Here is a 19,497-nt window from a genome sequence, read left to right on the forward strand (position 1 = left end):
TTGAGATGTAAACAGAGAGGCAGCGGTACAATTGCATTTTGTTGAATAGAGTGTTCAAGAGTGGGAGTAAAATCTTGCACCTCGCTAGGAGAGACCAAGCAATGTTTATATTACTATAGAATTGGTACTATGAAGGTTGTTCAAAGGGCCTGGTGATACAATGAAAATTTACATTCAAAGATGGGTATAACCTGAGGGGAGTTTGTGTGTGCAAAGGCAGAGGCATGTAACATCAAAGCAGCTGTAAGCCTACAACTGTCTGCAAAGGGACTAAATTGAAGGGAACCTCATTTTGAATTCGTAAGCTGAAAATGCTTTGCCTGGTGTCTGCTTAAAGTCTATGGGTTGTTGTTGCCTTAGTGGAGATTAATTTGTAGCCATGTGTATATGTTTAATTTGTTGTAAATTAATAAATGTCTCACGTAGTTTGATATAAAACCTCTTGAGAACTGGTGGTCTTAATCCTGAATTTAGAGCTGCAACTCAAACATACCAATTGAAAGTATAGGTTATGACAGTTGTTTAAAGTTTCCCTCTGGGATTTTAAATAACAGCCTTTTCCCACTGCTGTGTCATAACACACGAAGAGAGAGAGAAAATTTGATCTTTCAACAAGGAGCAGTCCTGCTGAGAGCATCCAGTAGCAGTTTTATTAAACTACCTTCAGCAGTCCCATACACTTGAGTTCAGCACCAGTCTCCATACAATCAAGGCAAGTGTTGTGGTTGATTTAAATCCATTGATCTCTGGAATAATAAATAGTGGGTTCCATTGCACAATGTTTAGTTGTTGCTAGTTTCTTGAAGGTTTGGACACAGCAGTAAAGAATGTGAAGGCTGCTAGTCCATGTGATATGGCAAGTTGGTCCCTTAGTGACTAAGTTTCATTCAGAACCAAAGCATGCCTCACCCTGGCACACTCCCCATTCCCGACTTAATAGTTTATTGCTCGTTACTAGCCAGATTATGATGCTCTTCTTAAGCAAAAGATGTAGAGAGACACATACTGCCCCATATTTATTATATGTGTGTCACTGACCAGCTATATCAGCTTTCATGTGTGATTGACACAGCTTTAGATATTGAGAGCAATCACGTGAGGATCAAAGTGTGGTGTGGTTTAGGCATCAACAGAAGCACCTAATATTTAGAATGGCATTTTTAAGGTGACATGTGCCAGCATCAACAGCAGAAAGAATATAGCAGAAACAATCGGAAACAGGCAGGATGCAAATAAAGAAGTTTATATTTAGTCAATTTAGAGGGTATTCTGGCAGGGATGTTACAGTTTGTTTATTGCAGCACAACAGTGGGTTAATATGTGGGTCTGAAAGCAAAAATAAAAACAGAACACGTTGGAAAAACTCAGCAGGTCTGGCAGCATCTGTGGAGAGAGTTAACATTTCAAGCCCACGTGACTGCTCTTTCTGGACATGTGTCTGTGCGCACGTGCACGTGTGTGTCATACAGGGTGATATGGTTGCCACTAAATGAGTTTTATTTTGTTCCTGGATTTTTCTAGGTTTATAGGAACAGGAAGTGGAGGCAAATCTCAAGTGATGAACTCATTCCTGGTGACATTGTTTCAATAGGTAAGCATTTATTTATGTCATTAAAGGAGATGGCAGATCTAAGGGAATCCTTTTGTGGGAATAGTGTGGGCGGGGGGGAAATCACTTCCCTTTTAACAAAATCTTAAAACTAAGCCCATGTTTAAAATATTTCCACTTTTCCGTATCATTTGTAACGTGACACTGACTGCCAATTGTGCGGGCATGCCCTTCCTAAGTCACCACAATGATGCAGATTGTGGACGTTACTCCAGGTCACTCCATTGACTTTGAGAACCAGTGGTTTTTTCTGATCCTAAGTCTGCTCCCCCCCCCACCCAAAACCAATGAATTTGTGATTGAACAGTCATGTCCTGTATCTTTGGAATCTGATTGAAGAACTCTCCCTCACAGCTCCTATTACCTGGCTCACTATTATTCATTAAATGATGAAAAAGTGTATTGGATCTTTGCCAGTTGTAGCATATGAGCCATTAGCTTAATGTTACAGGGCAGCAATACATACGTTGGCTTAGCCAGCAACAGCTTGCATTAGTTTAGAAATGTCATCCCAAAGCACTTCATGGAGGTGTAATCAGACCAATGGCCATGACAACCCAAACCTGAGTGAGTATTGACAGTACCTAACCTCTAATTTCCTCCATGCAATAACGTTTTGAGGTGGCATGTTTTTTTCCCCCTCATTGTACCTGTTTCTCGCGGGCAAATTGAATCGCAAATTTTGGGTTGAAGTGCTCTACTGCCCTTTGGTTTACCTCTTCAGGGCTTTCTTTCTCTTCCATTGCATGTTGCAAGTTACATACAGCTAGACGCAACAGGGGACTTATCAGTTTCCTGGCTGATACTTATCCCACAGCCATCACCAAATATCTGATCAGGATCACATTTCTGTTTGTGGGACCTTGCCATGCATAAATTGTCTGCTATGTTTCCTACATTCTGTCTGACTACATTTCAAAAAAAATCTTCATTGAATGGGAAGATATTTTGGGTATCCTGAGTTGTGAGAGGCATTGTATAAATGCAAGTCTTTTTTTCTTGTATTGTATGAGTACCGCATGTCATTATCTTCCTCCTCGTTAGAGTTGTGTTGCTTTGTTTCTGGCTAGGCCGGTCCCCCCACGAGAATCTGGTTCCCTGTGATGTTCTGCTGCTCAGAGGGCGATGCATTGTAGATGAAGCTATGCTGACCGGGGAGTCTGTCCCACAGATGAAGGTATGGCATAGTGGCAGTGTTAGGAAGAATGATCATTTGAGAACAATATCTGATTGCTTGGAAACCAAATAAATTAATTTAGACTTCCTGAGGTAACCGGGAGTTAATATTTACAAATTACAAATTCTGTGTTTTAATTTCTTGCTAATAGTTTGATTTATGTGTATTTTTGTAACCAAACTATGTTTAATTTGTAAAGCGATAGCTTATCAGCCACCTTGGTACAGAGATGAGGAATATTCATTTGCAAATTGTCTTCAATTATCTGTGCATTATCTATTTTATCCTGCTTGAACTGGAGCTGAACTTCCAAACCCAAATCCACTCTATCACCGAGAACTACTTTGCCAATGGGCCTGCTTCTGCCCCAGCCTAAACTCCGCACCTGCCTTTATTGTCTCTAGACTTGACAGTTCCAATGCCCTCCCCTGGCCGACCTCCACTTTATACCCTCCGTATGCTTGAACTCATCAAAAACTCTGCTGCCCATATCCTAACTTTCACCCAAGTTTCGTTCAGCCGTCAGCCACGTACGCGCTGACCTACTTTAGCTCACAATCCAGCAACATCTTGAATTCTCATCCTCGGTGTTAAATCCTGCCCCGGCTTTGCTTCTCCCAATGTCTATAACCACCGCCCAAGCTGTGTCCGTGCACTGTCACGTAGCAATCTTAAAGGGGCTGCACAGTGCAACAAAGAGGCTGCACATAACAAATAAAAATTAGGTAGAACATCGCTTCTAATCCTATAATCCTCTGCAGTTTTTGCGTTCCTCCAATTATAGGCTTATATAAGTCCTGATTTTCATTGCTGCACCACTGACGGTGGTGCTTTCAGCTGAGACTCTATAACCCTCTCCCCTAACTCCTGTGCCTCTCCATATCTCTGCCCTTCTTTGAGCTGCTCCTTAAAAACTACCTCGCAGCGGTGGTGATACCCCCTTGTGTGCTCGGTGTCAAATCCTGTTTGATCGCTCCTGAGAAGCTTGGAATACTTTTGTTATGTTAAAGGAGCTATGTAAATGCAAGTTGCTGCTGTTAATGGTGGAACAATGAAAATCAGGATGAAACAAGAAGCCAACATTGAAGAGCACAGAGGGTAATAGGATTGAATGAGGCGCAGAAAAAGACATTTTCTGTTCCTAGGTCAACAGCTGTGTCAAGTAGTGCTTGATGCATGTGCCTTTTTGGGTGGAGGGGAGAAGAGTCATTTCTGCATGCACCTACTTGTCCAGGAACAGGAAACATTTTGAGGTACGTATGTTGCCAAAGCCTGATGAGAGCTCTGCTGGCAATGAGAAGAGCTATTGTCTTCTCTGCTGCGAGATAACTGATCCACCTGGTGGCCAGGACATGACCCCCCCAAGCAATCTGCTGCAGTGACCTGTCGAATTCTCAGTTTCCATATTGGGAAGTCCAGGCTATTGGAAAACTAATATTTTCACTGCGTTGGTTCTTGCAGGAGCCAGTAGAAGACCTTGACCCAACGCATCTACTGGATTTGCAGGCAGATTCAAAGCTGCACGTAATATTTGGAGGAACCAAAGTAGTTCAACATTCTCCACCTCAAAAAACCAGTGCGGGACTCAAACGTAAGCAGAGAAAGAGCATTGCAGTGCCATTGATGTACATTGTGTCACAAAAACCGCATCACCGTTTCTCCTGTCAGTCATTCTAATGTGTTCTTGCCCGATGTAGATTTTTAGTTTTGGACCTTTTTTTAATGTGGTTGGCTTGAGCATTCCCCTTTTTCCAGTTATACCATATCATCAGAAAAATGAGATTGTGCTGCAGCTTCTCCCCTGAACACCAGTGTTGAGGCAGAAATCCTTCCACTTGGAACAAGGAGCAATTCCCTGGCTGCCCTGTGCACCGCCTGTACACAATGAGTGAATACAGGTGGGGCTGCTATAAACTGTAATGTGGAAACACGTTGTCTGCTGACCAGCGAAGCAAAGCACTTGATAACTGAGCGGAAACCATAAAAAATAGAAAGCGGATAGAAAACTACAGTTATTCGACTTAAGCCAAGATTGTTTTCAGAGGAACAATACAGAATTAATGGAAATTTTGAGACTGTTGGCAATTCCACACAATTGGTTGAGAGTGCCTCATAAGCATCACCAGAATTGACATGAAGCAGTTTACCTGCAACTAAAGCAACAGAACAGATGTCAAAAATCAATCAGTAAAACACACATTTAATGATATTCCTTGCTTCTGGAAATCTTCAAGTATTGAGCAAGTGGTTCTTTGGTTTTTGATCTACACCACTGCCCTGGTTTTGCACAGCGGAATGGTTTGTCTATTACAGGTATTCCACCCTCTTTGCAGCCTATTACTTACTGGATTTGTGACTCCGCAGTAGCCACAATACAGACAGTCAAGAATGTTGCCCTTGAAAAAAACATGAGCAAACCCAACACTTTTTTTACACTTTTTTTTACCCCAACCTTTAACCCAAAAGGACATTTTTGATCTTTAAATATAATTTTGCCAAATATTCTAGTTTTGTTCCACATAAATATTGCTGCCATCACGATGGACAACCTAGTGATGTAGCTTTCAAAGCATCATGAAATCCGCACTCCCCCCTCCCCCAGTGATTTTGTTTGTCCACCTGAGTCATGATGGCAGCAGGAATGACCCGCCGATCTGGGTAAAGTCGGTAGAAAATATTGTGCAACAATTTCATGTAAGTAGGGGAAAGTGAGGAAGCTTAATATCTGCTGGCCCCTTGACATAAAAGAACGATGCAGCTTAACCTGCCAGTGTCTTTTCATGGGAAGCCAATCCCATGTAGCAGAGGAATATGGAGGGAGAGCCAGGTAATAAGGCAGAACTGAACCTGCTCAGAACCTTGCAATTCTCTCAGTTTATCCCAGTTAATTCCCAATTGTTGCATATAAAAATGCTTGTGCCTGCGCATTCCGAATATGACGCAGTTTCAGCATTTGGACAACAAACAGTTGTTGCCTGAAGAACTTCAATATTGTATATGGTATATGTGTGATAACTTATTCCTTTTATGCTTATCTTTTTGACTTTTTATTCATTTTGACTGCCTTCTGCTTACTGAACCAAAAATGCCATTCCCACCACTAACGTTTCTGTAATTCTGATTATTTTCCCAGCTGTGGACAACGGTTGTGTTGCCTTTGTCCTGAGGACTGGTTTCAACACTTCTCAGGTGAGTAGACCACCACAATACAGTGAGATGTGAAACCGTTTAGCAGAGTAAGGGCTGAACATTATGGCCGAGAGTCGTACTTGGCAAAATGTGCCTGTCACAGTGCCAGCTTCGGCGAGTGAAGTTACACCCAAGTTTCTGTGCAAAGCCATCAAAATATGCCCAAGCGCAAAATGTCCCATGAGTTAGGACAGCCATGCAAGTGTAATTGAAATTAATTGATTTCTGACTGGACTGATGCGATTGTGAGAGGCCAGGGCAGGGTAGAATAAAAGGTTTGGGGAAAATTATCCCCTTCAGAGTGAGGCTCAAGACTGCTAAGGTAAAGCAACGCTTTTCTGTTTAAACCAATGGATGTCAGCAGCAAGTCAGACCAGCCCAGTGGCTTCCATGCACTGCTGGTCAACTAATTAATGCTGGATTACTGAGGTACGGATGCCTGTGCACCTGAGAATCTAGCCACACTGGAATAAACCATGCTTAATGAGCACAATTGGCAGAAACTCTGCTTTCTGCCATTTTGCAGATGGGGACTGGTTTGGGCAATGGGACTCTTGGACTAGCGCAAAAGATCACAGATGCTTGAGGCTGAAGTAGTTATGGGTACAACTCGCTCACACTTAAAATTTCATGATTTTCTTTTTGTCTTATTTGATTTGATTCGACCCAGATTGCATTGTTATCTGGGCGGAAACTCCAGACCTAAATATCATTCAGTGATAAGGTCTACAATCGAAACCCATTGCAATGCAGAGTGAGGCACTATTTAATTATGCTGCTTCAATGTGTTCATGGTAATGGAGGCGTTGCCTTCAAACCCGGCAGAGAGAAATAACTGTGGTCAACAGCAGTAATTAATGCTGCTTGAATAGGAGCGGAATATTTAATTATTGAGTTATTTGCATTGAGTTAGCAGGTTCATTGGAATACTCGCCCTACTGTCTTGTAACATCTGCAGTGTTTGGCACAATATTATCTGGGTATAGAGATTGTGGGTTCAAGTCGCACGCCAGAGACTTGTATTGGAGTGTCAACAAAAATTATGTACGCTCCCGAGGGTGTGCCATATTTCCGATGGCACTTCAAACCAGAGCCTCGTCTGCCTGCCCAGGTGAATATAAAAGATCCCATGCTCCTGAATGAAGAAGTCTGAGGGGTTTGCTCTGTGCTTTAATTAATAATTTCTTCTTCCAAAAAAAAAACCCATCAAACTAGATTTTGTGGGTACTCATCTCACTTAGCTTATAAGAACCTGCTGAATGCAAACTGGCTGCTGCATACCCCTAGCAAAAATAATGAATTGGATCTTAAGCACTTTGAGATCCTAGATATCTGATAAGGCACCCTTGTCTTTGTTCTTTAGAGCTCCCTGCTTATTTTATCCTCAATTCCCAATGTAGCACAGGCAGCCAACAACCTTTCTACAATAAAGCTTTGCAATTGCATTCATTCTCTGTCATCGTTTTGGTTATAAATTCTTTGTCTACATTCATAATGGGAATTCCCAATGTAAACTTGTCGGGTTGTGATTTCATCCCTGCCCCAGTAGAGGTACACGGTACCACCATTGATTGGAAGGTTTAATTACAGTGCAACAAGTTTATAACCCCAAACTGCCTTTGTAATGTGGGAGTAGAAATTTGTAATATTAAATTAGGGAGAAAATAAATTCATTTAAAATGAGAACTGAATTGGTTCAATTATCCAATACCCCTCAGCCGATTCACTGGAAAACTACACTTATTCTGTGACCTTGTATACAATCACCTGGGAAATTGACTAATTATTACTTCATCATTATTAATGAATGTATCAACAACTGTAGGAATGGGTTGGTTCTGTTGTGCGCAATTAACTGTATATGCGTTAGAAATCTAAATTCCACTAAAATTCCATTCCCTGTCCCAGATGAAATGTTAAATTGAAGCCCTGTCTGCCAGATCCAGTGGTTCAGCTGGATGTTGGAGGAGCAGAGAGTTCTTTCCATGCCCTAGCCAATGTTCCTTCCTCAACCAACACCGCCAAAGCAACAGACAAAATGGTTATCCATCTCAGTGGGGCCTTGCTCTGTAAACCCACTTGGTGTGGTCCCTGTAAGAGTGACTGCACTTCAAGTAATTCATTGTTTATGAAGCACTTGGTAAGTCTCTGGACATAAGGGTGTGACGTAATTGCAAGGGCTAAAATGTGCTCTCACTCTCGCTCATTCTTGCACTTGTGCTCCATGCTAACGCTTTCTTGTGTGCATGTTCTTTTTTCATTTTTATACTTTGTTTTTCTTTCCCTCTTTCAAAAGTTTGACTTCTCACCTGCCTTGCTCTCGCGCCCTGACGCCCCATGTGCAGCCGCTTCCTGGCACCCCTCCTTCACGCTGTCCTCCCTGCCCCTACAACTCTCTCTGCCTCCTTGTGTGTCTATCTGATTTTTCTCTGCTATATGTCTCCCTCTTCCTCCCCATCCGTTGTGTGTGAAGTTATGTGGAAAGTCAATTCCGGATGTTGCATGTATCGCCTAATTGGCCATCCCTGGAGAAAATGGGGAAGTAGGTTGCTGGCTACATTGGTACAGAGAACAGGAAGAGGATGCATGGAAAAGACAGAATTATTCACTAGTTCTATGAGTTTAATTTTTGTTTTCAAACTCCCAGGGAAAATTACTGCGAACAATCTTATTTGGTGTCAAACGAGTTACTGCCAACAATCTGGAGACATTTATCTTCATCCTCTTCCTTCTCATCTTTGCTGTTGCTGCAGCTGTATACGTCTGGGTCGAAGGTAAGCCTAACTGAGCCCCGAATGTTATTTTCACTAGCCATTGCAGCTTGAGGAAAGCCTATTGGAGCATGAGCCCAGTGCCCCGTTGAATGCGAGGCATTAATTCAAGTTCCTGCACTTACCGTTGCCGTTCTTATTTGGGGGTTGGGAACCAAATGCTTCGCTGATTTCTCTGGAAAGGGATGCTGTGGAGAGAAAGAATCCCCTCCAATAAAGATGAAGGGGCAGAATGGACCCCAGCTGTACCTCATCACGGAGCCTTCAAGGCGAGTAGATTGGTGAGGGGAAAGGAAGGGAGGGCTTCTATTGCTGATATGAAAAATAATCTACTCTGTATCATGGAGGGAAAAGAACCATGGGCCTCTTACTTGGCAGAAACCTCCATGATTTGATGTTTGATTCGTGTGTAATGACAGTATGTACTCCCATCACATAAGCAAGATACCAGAATGTTCATTACTGATGACTCTCTTGAGGCAAAAGAAAACTTGGAAAATATTTAATTTATATATTTTTAAAAAATTTAAAATCCCTGTTGCCAGAACACCGGTTTATATCAAATATGTGACCTGGCAGTTGGGCTTCTACAGGATGGCTCCTTTGATTATAAATCTCCCACTTTTCATATTCTTGCCTGCAGACAATAATTACAGCAATGACTCGAGCATTTGCTTTCATTGTCAATGTGGTCCAGTTAGGGGCCGTTCACAAGACTTATTTTCTAAAGTGTTTTAGGAGACATTTAATGCTCTTTTGCAAGCATTTTACATATCACCTTTCTCCTCTTTCCTTGTCCATTCCTTCATTCAAATGGGAACCACAGTGGAAAAAGTTGCTTTTTAAACACTAGTCAGCCATTAGTTGGATAAATGGGTGTGTTCATAATGGCCTGTGTCAAGTTATCAGGCTAAATGTCAACTTGCCATCTTGAAGAGTTGTGACCTGCAGGGCTATAGACCAAGTGCACCAAGGTGGGATTAGGCTCGGGACTCTCCATCCAGCACAGACAGGATGAATATCCTGCTGTGTCGTAAATTTTTGTGAAATGGCATGTTGGTCAGTGGGCATTTTTAAACATGCCTGGTTTTGGAACATGGGTGGAGGTATATACATATAACTGCTTTAGCGTTTTCACCACTGCCCCTAGCCGTGTATTCTGCAAGACTTACACTCTCAATGTGAGACAGGCTACCCATTCATCTGGATTAAGATGTGACAAGCCTGTTAGTTCTGTGCACTAATCTACTGCACCTCACAGTCTCCTACGCATGCTGATGCAGTTTGTGTGCAAGAAGCTCCTTATTGAACATCCTCCTTTCTTTCTGTATTCCATCACTGACGGTGATATTGTGATAATTGTCGTGCCAGTCTGAGATTGGATGACTCTGCATGGCAGACGAGGTGATGCTTGCCAGAGTTTTGTAACTCCAGGGTGAACTGTTTGAAAATCAGAAAAAAAAGCTAGCTGGAAGGCATATAAACTGCTTTTTGTGTTTGGTGAGAGGTGAATTAATACAAAATGATTTTTTTTAATTGATTGGTATGGAACAATTGAATGTTTTTTGAGATATACAGATTTCTTATTCAGAATCACAGTGCAGAAGAGGCCCTTCGGCCCATCAAGTCTGCACCGACATGTGAGAAACGCCTGACCTACCTACCTGATCCCATTTACCAGCACTTGGCCCATAGCCTTGAATGTTATTGCGTGCCAAGTGCTCATCCAGGTACTTTTTAAAGGATGTGAGGCAACCCGCCTCCACCACCCTTCCAGGCAGTGCATTCCAGGCCGTCACCACCCTCTGGGTAAAAAAGTTTTTCCTCACATCCCCCCTAAATCTCCTGCCCCTCACCGTGAACTTATGCCACCTTGTGACTGACCCTTCAACTAAGGGGAACAGCTGCTCCCTATCCACCTTGTCCATGCCCCTCATAATCTTGTACACCTCGATCAGGTCCCCCCTCAGTCTTCTCTGCTCCAACGAAAACAACCCAAGCCTATCCAACCTCTCTTCATAACTTAAATGTTTCATCCCAGGCAACATCCTGGTGAATCTCCTCTGCACCCCCTCCAGTGCAATCACATCCTTCCTATAATGTGGCGACCAGAACTGCACACAGTACTCCAGCTGTGGCCTCACCAAGGTTCTATACAACTCCAACATGACCTCCCTACTTTTGTAATCTATGCCTCGATTGATAAAGGAAAGTGTCCCATATGCCTTTTTAACCATCCCACCAACATGCTCCTCCGCCTTCAGAGATCTATGGACACACACGCCAAGGTCCCTTTGTTCCTCAGAACTTCCTAGTGTCATGCCGTTCATTGAATACTTCCTTGTCAAATTACTCCTTCCAAAGTGTATCACCTCTCACTTTTCAGGGTTAAATTCCATCTGCCACTTATCTGCCCATTTGGTCTATATCTTCCTGTAGCCCAAGACACTCAACCTCACTATGAACCACCTGGCCAATCTTTGTGTCATCCGCAAACTTACTAATCCTACCCCCCACATAGTCATCTATGTCGTTTATATAAATGACAAATAATAGGGGACCCAGCACAGATCCCTGTGGTACGCCACTGGACACTGGCTTCCAGTCACTAAAGCATCCTTCTGTCATCACCCTCTGCCTCCTACAACTAAGCCAATTTTGAATCCACCTTATCAAATTACCCTGTATCCCATGTGCATTTGCCTTCTTTATAAGTCTCCCGTCTGGGACCTTGCCAAAGGTTTTGCTGAAATCCATATAAACTACGACAACTGCACTACCCTCATCTACACACCTGGTCACCTCCTCAAAAAATTCAATCAAATTTGTGAGGTATGACCTCGCTTTGACAAAGCCAAGCTGACTATCCTTGATCAAACCTTGCCTCTCCAAGTGGAGATAGATTCTCTCCTTCAGCATTTTCTCTAATAGTTTCCCTTCCACTGACGTGAGACTCACTGGCATGTAGTTCTCTGGCTTATCTCACAACCCTTCTTAAATAGCGGAACCACATTAGCTGTTCTCCAGTCCTCTGGCACCTCCCCCGTGGCCAGAGAGGAATTAAAAATTTGGGTCAGAGCCCCTGCGATCTCCTCCCTTGCCTCCCTCAGCAGCCTGGGACACCAATCATCTGGACCTGGAGATTTGTCCACTTTTAAGCCTGCCAACCCCTCCAATACCTTGTCACTCCCTATATCAATTTGCTTATTCAGGCTGTCTATCATACAGTAGGACATCAAAAAACACAAATAGCTTGGAAATGGGGTGTTCATATGTACAAAAGCATAAACTTTACAGATATTATCTCTGTTTAATTCTGTGCAACATAGTTTTGCTAAGGAGTAGTGCCTAATAAAAAGAGTGAAATGCAGTCTTTTTGAGGCCCATAAATGTACAATTTTGTTACTTATGACTGAGGGCATTGTAGCTGATCTTAGTTACATGATGCTCTACATTCTGATGCTTTTTCTCCAATTAGATTCATTATAATTTCCAATAATGCTTTCCTTTCTCAAGCATAGAGCTCTAAGGAATGAGATGGTCAATGATGATTAATCAATATTACATGTTAGAAGGATGCAGTTTAAAGGCTGTTTAACACTGAACCCTCTCAGGTCGCAAACTAGTGATTGTAGAAGTCACTAAATCTCATGGTTGGCATAAGCCAAAAGCATTTGCATTGTTTCAAAGAATTGTATTCACTGTGGACATTTCTGGACCTTTTCATTCTTGCTTGCAGGTACGAAGGACCCAAACAGGAACCGCTACAAGTTGTTTTTGGAGTGTACACTAATCCTGACGTCTGTTGTCCCTCCTGAGCTCCCAATTGAATTGTCACTGGCAGTCAACACTTCTCTTATTGCACTGGCTAAACTGCGTAAGTACAATGTGGAGCTGAAAGGTGTAAACATTCACACTGTAGGGATGCATGCACTGCTAGAGGGCATTTCACATTCTGCTAACTTTCTGAAACCATTGTATGCTGAAAATCACTGCAACAGCTAACCAAATCATATAGATAAATATTGGTTTTAAATAGGCAATGGCCATTTTATATTCAGACTGAATTTAGGCCATTCTGGAGTGTGACTTTAACCCGTGACCCTCTGACGTAGAGGTGAAAGTGCTACCAACTGAGCAATGGCTGACAGCTTGTCCTGGAACCCACTTATCAAGTGAATAATGGGGGAAAACTGACCAGGCGACACCTGCATTTGATTCTTTGTCTCTGCTGAGTTAGCTGATCTCAACCAGGCCCATGCTAGGGGGATGTTGTAATTGGCCTCCGCATATTTGGGAGTCTGCAGTCTGGACATGGAGATGGAGCTCCATGGTGATAACCCCTCCCTTGCGCCCAGCTGCCAACCATCACTGCCGAGTCACAGAGGCTAAGCAGTGACAACGTGGTCAGTGTACTGAAGGGCACCTGACGCCCAGAAAACCCGATCAATCCCTTCAGATGAAAACCGGAGGGAGTTGGCGGAGGAAAGGGGCAATTTAAAAATACGCTGAGGCAGAGCAGTGGGAGGACGGTTGATAAAGCTGCAAGGATCCTCGGCTTTAAAATAAAGCTATAGTCAAAAAACCTACACAGCCCATTGGCTGTACCGCATAGAATATTGTGTCTGATCTTAGGAGCGTCTGAAAAGACGTCCAGGCCCCAGAGAGGGTGCAGAAGAGATTTGCTAAGATGATACCCGAGATGAGAGGTTCTGAGTACGAGGAAAGATGAGAGAAACTGTTTTGTTTTCATTACAGCAAAGAAGGTGAGGAGATAAGATTGAATTGCCCAAAATCATGAGGGGGTTTTGATAAGTAACTAGAGGTAAGCTACTTGTACCAACCATTCGGTGAGTTACTAAATAGGGGTGAATAAAGTTAGCAATGATCTTAAAAGAGTGAGTGGAGACGTTAGCAGAATTTTATTTCGTGCAATGTCTGACCAGAAAGGGTGGACGAAGCAGAATCTATAGTAGTTTTTATCTGAGGAGGAAAGATTCATAAAGGACCGGAGAATGGAACTAAGTGGCAAGATCCTTTAGAGAGCTGGCACAGGCACAATAGGCCAAACTGCTGTAAAATTCCATTATTATAGTGACCAGACATCAGATCTGTTTCCCTGAAGCATGAAAACATTGCAAATTGAGTAGTGACAGCGAACTTTTCCCAGTTAACACTATAATACAATTAATCAGTACAGTCAGTGTTCCTAGTGACCGGTACCAAATAAAGCTTAATGGGCATGTGGTACAGAAATTAATTTTCCAACATGCCTCGTGGTTGTGATAACATTTTAGTCGGTAATATTGTCTGTATGAATTTATATCCTAATAAAAATTGAGACTGGCAATGAAAATCTTTTAGGGCTGTTCAGAGCTAGGCCAAGTCAGAAATATGGCTTGGCAAACCATGTCGGACTGAAAATGTAGAAAGTCACTGTGTTCCCTTTTCATATGAGTTATGAGCCAGGAATACTTGTTGCATATCACAACAGCCTCATTCACCTGACCATCAGCAAAAGGCGATCTGAATTGCTGGTAGAGATCTAAGGACTGAATTTGCAGTCACAAAGACACTTGTTCATGTTTTCCTTTGGGTGTGGGAAGGGAAGGACTGTCGTACGTGCAACATGACTAAAGTCGGCACAAACTGGCATGCGTGAATGCACTAGGGTAGTTCATATTAGTGTTCTGCGGCCAGGCAGCATGTAGTTGCACTGCAGCCCCTTGATATTTCCAAAAGCATATGGTTTAACAGCAAATGTATAACGATGCAATGAGGAGAGAGAGTACAGCACCCAGACCGTAAGGGCACATCAACCAGCTATGGTTTACATTTCTATAACATCTTTTATAGAATAAAATATTCCAAGGTGCTTCACAGGGGAGTTATCAGGTAAAAATTGTTAGCGAATGCATCCTCGTGTACTTGCCTAGTTTCCCCTTAAATATGTCTGCTATTTGGCTCAACTGCTCCGAGTGCAAGTAAGTTCCACATTCTCAAGACTCTTGAGTAAAGGGTAAGGACAGGTGGAAGAGTTAGGTTTTTAAGAAACATCTGAAAGGGAAAGAGAGAGGCGGAGAGGCAAACGGAGTGCAGCCGATTTGGAATGCAGTGAAGAATGGAGTTTGGTGAGTGGGGGAGTTCAGTGAAGGGGGAGAAGGAGTTGTTTGTTTCCTCTTTCTATTTTTCCCACCCCATAGAAATTGGTTCTTGCTCTACTATAGGGAAAGGAGCTAGCTGTTTGGTGAGTATCTGGTAAGTGGGTAAGTTCTATTCTATCCCTAAGGTTTAAAATAGTACATAATATGGTAGTAAAGCTAATAAAGTATATAAGAAAGCAACATAAGTAACTGATTTATATAATAAGTAATAATTTAAAACACGTCAAGCACGGCAGGTGATGTCAAGGCTGCAGCATGTGGGAGCTCCTGGATAACATTGTGATCCAAGGCAAACACGTCTGCAGTAAGTGTTTGTGGCTTGAGGAACGTTGGCTCAGAGTCATTGAGCTGGAGGCTGAGCTGCAGACTCATCAGGGAGGGGGAAAGTTACCTGGATGCTTTATACCAGGAGGCAGTTTCACCACTTAGGATAAGGTCTTCTGATTTGGTCAGTGGCCAGGGACAGGAGAGTGTGACTGCTAGTGAGGCAGGTAAGGGGACCCAGAGGGCAGGAATGCAGGAGTATGAGCTTCTGCAATTATCCAATAGGTTTGAGGTTCTCTCTGCTTGTTTGGATGAGAGTGGGGGCTGCAGAGTGGATGAGCAAATTGGCCATGGCACCGTGGCACAGGAGGCCATCCAAGTGGGGGGAACAAAAAGGAATTGTGGTAGCAGGGGACAGTATAGTAAGGGCGATTGACACAGATCTCTGTAGCAAAGAGCGAGAGTCCTGACGGCTTTGTTGCCTACTCGGTACCAGGGTTCGGGACAACTGCTCAAGAGGAACTTGTAGTTGGAGGGGGAGGATCCATTTGTCGTGGTTCATGTAGGTATCAACGACATAGGCAGGATGAGGAAGGAGGCTCTATGTAGTCAGTATGACAAGCTAGGCACCAAGTTAAGAAGCAGAACTTCAAAGATAATTTCTGGATTATTACCTGAGCCACGTACAAATTGGCATAGGGCAGCAGATGCATGGAAATACCACCCCCTGGAAGATCCCCTCCAAGTCACTCACCATCCTGACTTGGAAATATATCGCCGTTCCTTCACTGTCACTGGGTCAAAATCCTGGAACTCCCTTCAAACACCATATCGACTGCAGCGGTTCAAGAAAGTAGCTCACCACCACTTTCTAAAGGGCAGCTAGGGTTGGACAATAAATGCTGACCCAGCCAGCGAAGCCCACATCCCGTGAATGAATAATAAAAAATAAATAAATAAGATTAGAGAAATTAATGCGTGGCTCAAAGATTGGTGTGAGAGAAGTATGTTCCGGTTTGTGGGACACTGTCACTAGTATTGGGGAAAGTGGGATCTGTACCATTGGGATAGTCTACACCTGAACCATGCTGGGGCTGGTGCCCTCGCGAGTCGCCTAACTAGGGAAGTAGAGAGGGTTTTGAACCGAATAGTGCAGGCAAGGGATCAAATTTGGGAAGATGTGGTAAACCAAAGAGTAGAGATGAGGCAAGAGAGTTATTAATATGGGAAATGATAAACAGACCATGACAGGAAGGGACTGGGAGTACAAATCTAAGAGTAAATCAGATAAGGCTACACGCTACAAAAATAATAGGAGGACAAAACTAAAGGCTCTGTATCTAAATGCACGTAGCATTCGAAACAAAACAGATGAACTGATAATGCAAATAGAAATAAATAAGTACATTCTGATAGCCGTTACAGAATGACATAGATTGGGACCTGAATATTGACGGGTATGACATTTAGAAAGGACAGGAAGTTCAGAAAAGGTGGAGGGATGGCTCTGTTAATTAATGATGGCATTAGCACATTAGAGAGGGATGAGCTAAGTTCAGGAAACCAGGATGTAGTAGCGGTTTGGGTTGAGATGAGGAATAATAAAGGCAAGAAGTCACTTGTGGGAGTGGTGTACAGGGCCCTTAATTATAACTACACAGTAGGACAGGGTATAAAAGAAAAGATAATGGGAGCTTGCCAGAAAGGTAAAGCAATAATCATGGGGGATTTTAATCTACATATAGACTGGAAAAATCAGATAGGCAAAGGTAATGTAGATGAGTTCATAGAATGTTTTTGTGATAGTTCCTTAAAACAGCATGTTCTGGAGCAGGCTATACTAGACCTGGTATTGAGCAATGAGATGGGATTAATTGATAACCGCCTAGTGAATGTGCCCCTAGGTAGCAGCGATCATAATATGATTGAGTTTTACATTCATTTTGAGGGAATGTTCCATTAGATTGGAAAATAGCAAATATAACTCCCTTATTCAAAAAGGGAGGGAGAGAGAAAGCAGGAAACTATAGGCCAGTTAGCCTAACATCTGTCATAAGGAAAATGTTAGAAGCTATTATTAAGGATGTTTTAGCAGGGCACTTAGAAAAATTCAAGGCAATCAGGCAGAGTCAACATGGTTTTGTGAAAGGGAAATCATGTTTAACCAATTTATTGGAGTTCTTTGAAGGAGTCATATGTGCTGTGGAGAAAGGGGAACTGGTGGATGTATTGTATGTACTTGGATTTCCAGAAGGCATTTGATAAAGTGTCACATCAAAGGTTGTTGCAGAAAATAAAAGCTCATGGTGTAGGGGGCAACATATTGGCATGGATAGAAGATTGGGTAGCCAACAGGAAGCAGAAAGTTGGCATAAATGGGTCTTTTTCTGGTTAGCAGGATGTGACGAGTGGTGTGCCACAGGGATCAGTGCTGGGGCCTCAACCTTTTACATTTATATAAATGACTTGGATGAAGGGACCGAAGGAATGGTGCTAAGTTTGCTGACGTCAGGAAAATAGGCAGGAAAATAAATTGTGAAGAGGATGTAAGAAGGCTACAAAGTGACATAGGTTAAATGAACGGGCAAAGATCTGGTAAATGGAGTATAATGTGGGCAAGCATGAAATCGTTCATTTTGGCAGGAAGAATTTAAAAAAAGCTTATTACCTAAATGGTGAGAAATTGCGGAACTCTGAGATTCAGAGCGATCTTGGTGTCCTAATGCATAATTCACCAAAGGTTAGTATGCAGGTATAGCAGGTAATTAGGAAAGTTAATAGAATGTTATTATTCATTGTGAGGGGAATTGATTACAAAAGTAGAGAGGTTATGTTTCAGTTGTACAGGGCACTGGGGAGACCACATCTGGAGTATTATGTACAGTACTGGTCTCCTTATTTATAGAAAGATGTAAATGCGTTAGAAGCAGTTCAGAGAAGGTTTACTAGCCTAATATCAGGAATGGGATTCACTGGAATTTAGAAGAGTAAAAGGCGACTTAATTGAAACCTTTACGATCCTGAGGGGTCTTGACAGGGTGGGTGTGGAGGGGATGTTTCCTCTTGTAGGAGAATCTAGAACTAGAGATCGCTGTTTAAAAATAAGGGGTCGCATACTTAAGACAGATGAGGAGAATTTTTTTCTGAGGGTTGAGTGTCTTTGGAACTCCCTTCCTGAAAACGCGGTGGAAGCAGAGTCTTTGAATATTTTTAAGGCAGAGCTGGATAGATTCTTGGTTAACAAAGGGGTGAAAGGTTATCTGGGGTAGGCAGGAATGTGGGGTTGAGGTTGCATTCAGATCAGCCATGATCTTATTAAATGGCGGAGCAGGCTCGAGAGGCCGAGTGGCCTACTCCTCCCAATTCGTATGTTCCATATGAGAATTCCAGAGCTTGCAGCTGGCGGCATGTCTGCCAGTGGTGAGACAAAATAAGTTGGTAATAGACAAGAGGCCAAACCCTGAAAAGGGGGAGCATGAGGAACAGACTTACCTATTCTCAAAAATAACATACCACTGATGCTGTCTTAGCCCCTTTGAACATATAATAACAAATAAACATTACAAGAGCATTACAGTGCTGTTACTCAGTACTTGCAAGCTTGCCTAGTCTTCCTGCTAGAAAATCTTTTGGGGGAAGCCTCCCCAACTTATTTTGCCCTGCAATTGGTAACCATGCCTTCTCCCCTGGCCCCACTTCTCCCGTCTTGAAATTTATGCTTAAAATGTCCCTTTGAGCAACTTTTTTGCTTTGTTGTCAGTTTTTGTCTGACCAAGCTTCTGTGAATGTTTTTTAAATTTTCATGCTTGATTTCAAACCATGACCTCCCCCAGCCTTACAACGCTCTGAGATGTCTGCGCTCCTCCAACTCCGGCATCTTGGGCATCCTCGGTTCTAATAGCTCCACAATTGGCTTTGCCGAGGTCCTCAGCTCTAAAATTCCCTCTCTAAGCCTCTTTGTGTATGACTCTCTCTCCTTTAAGTTGCTCCCTAAAACCTACTTTGTTGCTATGCACTTGGTCATCCGTCCTAATATCTCCTCGTGTGGCTCAGTGTCAAACTTCGATGATGCCCCTGTGAAGCACCATGGGATGTTTTACCATGTTAAAGGTGCTACAGAAATGCAAGCTGTTGTTGAAATGGGATGCGAAGTCTCACATAGTTTTACACAATTGTGGTGGTGCACCTGCCTCAAGCAGCCGATTTCGGGCTTGTCAGGTATATCATTTTTTGTGCTGTTAAATCGACAAGTGACTTTTTTTAATGGCTCAGTGAGGACTTGTCACCTCTCGTGGCGGGTAATTTAAATTGTTTTTTGAGGGG

General features: G+C 42.8%; 1 protein-coding gene across 1 annotated transcript in view; it reads left to right on the top strand.

The window, feature by feature from the left end:
- Positions 1 to 19,497, top strand: part of atp13a1 (ATPase 13A1) — a 95,381-nt gene that overhangs the window by 20,651 nt on the left and 55,233 nt on the right. Inside the window, exons 6-11 of the mRNA XM_078531149.1 lie at positions 1,522 to 1,591; positions 2,680 to 2,786; positions 4,248 to 4,377; positions 5,920 to 5,975; positions 8,623 to 8,749; positions 12,486 to 12,623. Of these exons, the coding sequence (XP_078387275.1) occupies positions 1,522 to 1,591; positions 2,680 to 2,786; positions 4,248 to 4,377; positions 5,920 to 5,975; positions 8,623 to 8,749; positions 12,486 to 12,623 (628 nt within the window). The remainder of the gene's footprint in view (positions 1 to 1,521; positions 1,592 to 2,679; positions 2,787 to 4,247; positions 4,378 to 5,919; positions 5,976 to 8,622; positions 8,750 to 12,485; positions 12,624 to 19,497) is intronic.

The sequence above is a fragment of the Cetorhinus maximus genome, chromosome 28 (genome assembly GCF_964194155.1).
Source record: "Cetorhinus maximus chromosome 28, sCetMax3.hap1.1, whole genome shotgun sequence".
NCBI lineage: Eukaryota > Metazoa > Chordata > Chondrichthyes > Lamniformes > Cetorhinidae > Cetorhinus > Cetorhinus maximus.